This window comes from Saccopteryx leptura, chromosome 9 (assembly GCF_036850995.1).
Source record: "Saccopteryx leptura isolate mSacLep1 chromosome 9, mSacLep1_pri_phased_curated, whole genome shotgun sequence".
NCBI lineage: Eukaryota > Metazoa > Chordata > Mammalia > Chiroptera > Emballonuridae > Saccopteryx > Saccopteryx leptura.
Genome location: NC_089511.1, coordinates 84776353 through 84784013, shown reverse-complemented (window position 1 = coordinate 84784013; position 7661 = coordinate 84776353). Strand labels below are relative to the sequence as shown.

At 39.4% G+C, this 7661-nt stretch overlaps 1 protein-coding gene across 4 annotated transcripts in view; it reads right to left on the bottom strand.

Moving 5' to 3' along the window:
* Positions 1-448: 448 nt before the first annotated feature.
* NRG3 (neuregulin 3) overlaps positions 449-7661 on the bottom strand; it is a 1209406-nt gene continuing 1202193 nt past the window's right edge. For 2 of the 4 annotated variants that reach the window (XM_066349570.1, XM_066349571.1), the window contains exons 9-10: positions 3888-3959; positions 449-3638 (exon numbers count right to left, since the gene is read on the bottom strand). In XM_066349570.1, coding sequence (XP_066205667.1) covers positions 3131-3638; positions 3888-3959 — 580 coding nt within the window. In that variant the 3' untranslated portion in view covers positions 449-3130. The remainder of the gene's footprint in view (positions 3639-3887; positions 3960-7661) is intronic. The other 2 variants (XM_066349572.1, XM_066349573.1) reach the window with 1 other exon arrangement.

Genomic DNA, 7661 nt, shown 5'->3' with positions numbered 1-7661 from the left:
AACAACACTGTTCCTCCTCCTGAAGTCCTTGCTGTTGTTATTTAGAAATTATGTAAATCATCAGAGATATGAGCAATCTATAAATATTTCATCCTTAACCCATGGGAAGGTAGATGATATTGGAACAGAGTGTAAAACGGAGCACTTCATAATGTGCATAGGAAAATCAGGAAGAAAATTTGTATACCAATTATCCAACATCATTTCTACTAATTCTCATTAGCATAAAATTGGTCACATGTTTTAAACAGCAACAATCCATTGCAGTCACTGGCAAATCAGTATAGCATATGCTTTATAAAACAAAAAGTCATATCAGAAAATAATTCAGAGTAAAAATAATGGATGACATTCCTTTTCCAGTTAATAACAAATATGCAACTTAATTACAAATTTCTAAATACCTGTTCACATAATAAAGACAAGGAAAATCAAGCCAAATCAAAGGTGTCTTGTATAAACAAGCATTTTGTCATAGACACAGGAGCTTGAAGGACAAGGTCCCAATGACTCCAGGTGTTTGCCATGTTAGATCAGCCTTGAAAGTCTTGATGCTGTAAACACTTGTCTGCTGGTGCCTAAAATTATGCACTTTGCGATGGGACCTTTTTCAGAAGAGAGCTTCATATTCCAAAAGGAGACAAATGACCACTGAAAGTAACCATTAATATTTATTCTTTATGGAGGATTTTTTCGTGACTATCAGTTAGGATGTAACTATATAGCTAAACTTCACATCAGACTGCCCAGTGTGTATGCCTGATGCCCATGACCCTCAGAATGCACAAGGGTGTTTATAATCACATAATACATGGCTCTACTTTTTTAAAAAAAATAAGGGGTTAGATCAAGACTTATGTTTGACTGATAATCTTCAATCTTTTCAGAGTAAATAATATATTAACATAACTATAGTGAGTCATAGAGTACATAAGCTCCTAATTAGGTAAATTGTGTAGAAGTCCTTCAGATAAACAGGTAACATTTCAGTAAGAAAACAAAAACAAAAACACTAAGAACAAGGTTGACATCAACAAACTTGTGAGGCCTTCCAGTTAATGTTTATAATTGTAATAAATTTTAACACAATAACATACACAACTTAGTGGGGTCGGGGTTATATACTTGTTACGACCATCTTTCCAAAGTTTTCCCAAAGATATTGTCTAAAAAAGATAAGACCTTAGGTGATCCAGAAATTAAAAAATTTATAAACATTTTTTAAAAGCTAACATTACCTCTATATTTAAAACAATGAAACTATAATGGGACAACAAATGAATACCACAAACTTTGTGTTGAATATAAAATGCATCTCTACCAAAACATTTGTAACATCAAAACTTGAGTTTTGATTAAATAGTATTGAAAAGAATACTATGTTCTTTCTTTTCCCTGTATGGCATTGTGTCTAATGAATGTTCTCAAAGAGCAATTTGCAATGTATTCTCAATAGAGACAACTTAACTTCCAATAAGAGTTGTATATATTCAGTGTCTGATTTTGAAATAGTTACATTCCCTTTTAAGGAAACAAGGAAATTTTAACCAAGGTTTTCCCAAGTGCAGTAAAAGAAATCTTTTATATACTTTCAAGTACTGTGCCTTTTTATTTAAAACAGTGTAAACATAACAACACCACCAATAATTATAAAACGACTGGTTATATGAACACTATTTTCTTGAATGCCCCCTTTTAAGTAAGGGTAAATAAAACAGACAAATCTTCAGGAGAAGTTTCCGTTCACCTTAGCAGTGGTAAAAATATTGCTTTATTCCAAATGAACATACAACACAATTTACTGTTCTTTTGGGGACTTTTGTGAACTGAATACTCTGGGCGTTGTGATTCAACAATATATTCTTTCCATATTAACCACATAAGCCAATGTCTTGGTCCACAAGTTGTAGGCTTGCTACAAAGTAAATAGTAATAAGGCTTATGAGAAAGTAAAAGATAACTGTCAATTTGGTCATTGGCTTGTGTAAATAATTTAAATGATTCAAAATAAACACACATCTTCAATTCACCTCGTGATGCGGATACCATCAATGAGCCTATAGTTGTTCCTTTAAGAAGTATTCACATCAGAAAATGGTCTAGACATTGTCAAGAGTTTTATCGGACCCCACCATGCAAGTAACTAATTTAAGAACTTACTAACTGAACTTTATACTTAATGGAAAAAATTAAAGTGAATAGACCTAAGAGGGAAAGTTTTTTCTCTGAATACTAGATTCCCTGATGTTTCAGAACAAATTTTAGCAAGCTGAATACGCACACACATGCACATACATACTCACAATGAACACTTGTGCACACAGCATACCAGTCTCGAGGAAGCAAGCTCTCTTACACACATACACACACACACATTTTCACACGCACACACACACTAAGAAATACTCCTTTGGCGCCCCTAAACAATCTAAAAAAACATTTCTGTCATCATGATTTTAGTGGTGTGACACTGTGACTTTTTTTGTCTCTTTTTCTATAATGACTTCATAACTCCCTCTGAGATTCTGCGCCTTCAAATTTCAGAGGAAGCTGGCACATAAGGGTTGTTGAGATTGCCCCCGTGGTTCCCTCTATCTCCTTCTCCTTCCAGAGTCTTGGTGCCATTCTTCAAAAATGGAATAGAAAACACTACATTTGTTGACGTGACATGACCTGTGATGAGGCTGTCGAGTGAAGAGAAATTTAGGGGTTGGACTGTCAAGCCAAATGGCAAGGGCCACACGCTCACTGGCACACCCTCCCTCAGGAGGCAGCTTGTGTCTTTGAAACAGGGTGACCGCCAGCACTTTACGAAGACACTGGTGCTGTGGGGCTGAGGGCCTGAATCGCCCACATCTACTAAGAACCAAAAAGGACAGTGTTAGTACTAACTGAAATGTACTCAGAATTCTACCCAAAAGCTTTAGTTGTCAGCTTTATCCCTCCTGAAACGTTTCTTTGCCTTTAAAAAAATATTTTGTTAAAAAACACTATGATATGAGGGCGATTAAACTATTTGGTTTCTTCTAAGTAGATGCTCTTAAATTAATGCATATAAATAATTTGTATTTAATTTCCTCTCTTTCTTGTTGAGCAAAGCATAGAATGCACAAGGTCCCTACATCTCAAGTCACTTGGTCAATGCAGAGTCTCTTTGTATTTCATTTCTTAAGACAAATTGTGCCTGTCGTTCTGATTTGGCCACGGGACTCAGGGGGAGAAAGGCTGTGTTTTCGCTGGCGCTGTCCTCGGCTTCTACACTGGCCAGTTCGTAGTCTTCTGACCGCCTGGCATCAGTCAAAATTTGGATCTGCTCCTGGACAGTTTCTAGCAATATTTTCACTTCTTGCTGTTCTGCTATAAGACAATCGTTGACTGGAATACTCACATTGACAACATCAGCAGAGTAGGAGTTTTTGCACCATTTGATGCTTTTGACTTCGGAAACCCCCGGCATTTGCATGCAGGTTTCCTCCAGACCCACAGAAGGGATGATGGGCACGGAACTGGCCCTTGTGGAGGAATAACCCCTCAGGTCCTGTTGCTCCAAACTATTAAAATAGGAGTTTGTCTCTCTTGAAGGCAGTTGCATATTTATGGATGCATTTTGTTGCGGCTTTAAACCGGTGGATGAATACCTGGAAAAGAAAGCAAGCGTTACACATTCTTCTTTCTGCTAAGACTTCTCTTCTTTTGGGCACTACCCAGTCCACAAAGCACCGCCACATGCACCACCTCACTGACTTCTCACAGCAACCCCAGCAGACGGATACTATGCTCCCAGTCAAACAGAGAAGGAAACTGAAGCTCAGAGAGGTGAAGTGACTTGTCCAAGGTCACACAGAAAAATAAGTGACAGACTGAGACTCAAACCCAGATCTTCTTACTTTAAATCCAGGGATCTTTCAACACACCACAGCTGTATAGGCAGGTGGGATATAGTCTTCCTGACCTCTATCCTAGAATACAAAGTAAATGGGGATTGAGCAGGTAAGTGTGGCCCTTCCATCGTGACACACAGGAAACCCACAATGGCATTACTCCACTCCATCAGTGTGACCACCCTCTCAGCCCTGGTTCATCACTCATGTGACCACCCTGGCTGGGGGAACCGGGCAGCCCAACATTCAGCAGGAAGGTACAGCCCTGAGCTTTTCTGCTCCACATGGACTTTAAGGGAATGAAGGTAGTTTCTTTTGGCACTTGGCTCTGTAGGAACTGCCTCACTACAAGTTGCTGAGTCTAAAAACCGTAACAGGGGCATACAATTCTTCCCTTTGCCCAGGGATGAACATGAAGTGAGTGCCACAGGGCCTCCACCACTTTAGCCACGTCCCTTCATGGTTCCTGGAGCCAAGTAAGGTAGCTCACTGGTGTATGTCAAAGCTTGTCAGGAATGCAACATGCCATTTCAAGTCACTTGAATATTCCAGAAGCTGGCTAGCCCCTTTCTTGCCTATTCAGAGCTAGTAAATTTCCCAGTTCCATAAAGCAGGGTTGGTACATCAGAGATTCATGGAAATGTGGTTTGAGAACTAGGACAGTAGTCTTTATTCTGTTTCTCAGTTATTTGTCTTTAACTTAAACATTAAATTCAACAGTAAAATGGACACATAATCTAAGCATATCTACCCTGCATATAATAAATATTTTTCCCAAGTCTTACATTATAATGTAATTAAAAGTTATGTTTATTCATGGAAAGAATAATCTCTGAAGTGTGTAATGTAATAGAAGTCTTTAATGTATGGTATGATGGGAATAATTCTGTCTTTCTATCAGACAGTGAGACAAGATGGGGAGAAAAATGAGGTGTCTTTTTAGTCCCATCCTCTCTTACTGTGCCTAGTACAGGGGTAGTAACCAATAAACCTTGATGGAATAGAAACATAAATACATAAACATATCTTAGAGATATACACTTTACCACCCAGAGAGTGTCCATTTCAAACATAATAACAATAGCTAACATAGGCACAGTTTTTTTAAAAAGAACTTTCACCTTTAATTGTCCCACTAAATTTTTTTTTAAAACTGTGTGGTTTACTTATTATTATTACCATGTAATGAATGAAGAAACCGGACTAAGCAGCAGAGGAAGAAGTTGAATTTTCATTGTTACTATCAAAGCCAGAAATGAGTGGGCGTCCAAGATGCACTAGAACACCTCTGAAAGGATGTATAATCTTTACTTGTGTGAACTATATAGCCACCACATACAAGGCACTTCTCCAGGGGATCTTCTTCCTTTGTCTTTATATAGAACTGAAAATCTAGGCTGAAGAGTTCTAATCAATGAATCAATTTCAACAAGAAGAAAGGAAACAAGTTGGGGGGTACTGTGTTCTATTAACAGCATTAATATATATGAAGATATAGAATGTATACTATCAGATTCAACAACATCACAGAGCCAAATAATTAAGGTAAAATTGTATTTCACGTGAATATCCTGAGAGTATATCAGTGAGTAGGATCTAATAGGTTGAAATGTGATGGGGAGAGGTGCAAATTCTTATATTGGGATCTAAACATAATTTGTAAAACTATTATAGAAAGGTGTATATATTTTAGAAGATTCAGTCAACTACAGCTTCAATAAGTCAACAATTGGGGTGTGACTAAAAAGTGAACAAAAGGCAATTCAAGAAATGTAAAGCAGTCTTCTAATGTTCCTAACTGCTGAAGTAAGGACTTAGATGACAAAGAAGGATTGCAACTGACTTATGCATCACCTTACAAGTCAGTGTGGGACACGTGGTTAGCAATAAGTGAAATCTAAAATGTTACTCTAACATGAAGGTGTGCTTTAAACAATTGAAACTCTCCAAAATGTGATTTTATTTTGGATCAGACATGATTTCAAGTCCCAAAGTCATTTTTAGAGAAACTGCAGCCTCACTTTACTTTTGTCATGCACACTATCAGGTAGTGTTCTTCACCTAGGGGGCGTGCACTGACAACTAAGGACAGAGGCCTCTGCGCTTCGGCCAGAGGCACATCGGTGGTCCTCACTCCACTCCGGGTGTTGCTGTGGGTGTCCTGGTTCTGGTATTGAGTAGAAGCTGACCACTCTTCTCTATAAGGTTAAGTGAGAGCTAAATTTCTAGATATTATCTGGATTAGAAGACGCTGGGTCCTGTATCCCTGAGAGTCAATCACTCTTACACAAGAGTGATCCATGAACTTGTCATTCATTGACTATAAAATACCAGTTTGGCCTGTCCTTCCTCTGATCCCTCAACAAAGACATTGCAAGTACATTTCCTCAGAAACTATGTGCACCAAAACATCCTTTAGAAGGTGAAATCTTCCAACAATTAGTCGCTTGGTTTCATTCCCAGTAATTCGGGAGTCAGACCAAGGAACCTGTGCTTCCCTAGGGGACTGCCAGGCCCCGCCCCTCATGCACATAGCTTTGGTATGAACGACTAAATCCACCTTTCCTCTGAGGCCACACAATTAGAGGTCCCATTTGCACATCCTCATCCAGGGTTCCCATTCCTTTTTTGGTCTAGTGGTTCACTTAGTCAGAAAGGCCAGTACACAGTTGGTCCTTTCCACCTGCGGCTGGCCACTCAATCTCTGCTCTCTAGTGCATTCATATAGAAAGTTCCTAAAGAACAACTGAAGCATGTAAAGCTGCAAGCTAAGTGAGATCAGTATATTTTGTGTCCCTTCTTCTCTGAAGGTGGCCATCTAACTTTTATAACTCCATTTCCTTCTGTCTAGCATATGGATACATTCGTTTGATTTGCCTGATAACACAGTTCAGAGCCCTGTGAGCCATAGACATGGTTGTCGCTGACTCACTGATCAGGGGCAAGGCTCCTGAATCATCACCACCTCACGCCTTCCTTGGGTTCCAATTCACTAAGATAGCTGCTGGGTTCAAAGTGGGCTGAAGTCAGCGCCAAGAAGAGAAGTCATATTCACTGGAGCCTAACTAGCAAACAACGCCTACATGCTTGATAAACAAGCAGCAGATGGCTGATGGCTCTTGCAAATTCATTCAATCCCCCTCCAGGCTAGGGTCAGACTTGAAGAGGGCCTTTAACTGAAATTCTATTACCAATCCTATTTCCAGTCCGGAGAGATGGTGGGTCCCCCAGGACAGGAAAATAGTTGTTTTTAAGCACTGAGAATGAGATTGCTCCCTGAGATTCATTGTGCTGAGTACACATTGACTTATACTTAGAGTCACCATTTATCAACACTGGTGCATGTCACACATAGGAAAATACACGTGGCCAGCCAGCTGGAGAGAATATGCCAATTCCAATGATGACTGAACCAAAACAAAAGCACCACCATGTAGACAATAAGTGTAAGACTTCCAAGAGGTAAAAGATAGAGCAGTTCCTAAACATGCAGTGGGAATCTCTGAGCCCCTGAAGATTCATGTATGTCTGGTGCAAGCCCATGCCCAGAACAGGCTCAGAGCGCCCTTACACCTGGGACACGTGAAATGACAGACAAAACACGCCCAACTGAAAGAAACATAGTATGAACTGAGTCTCCTTTCCACTCGCACGCATGCTATTCCTAAATAACAGACTTCCTCAGTGATTTAAGAAGGAAAGTGATCATGAAACATGATGAGTGATCATTGGAGGCTAAATGCAAGCCCTTTTTCCAGATAAAAGGCAAAGAGAAATGCT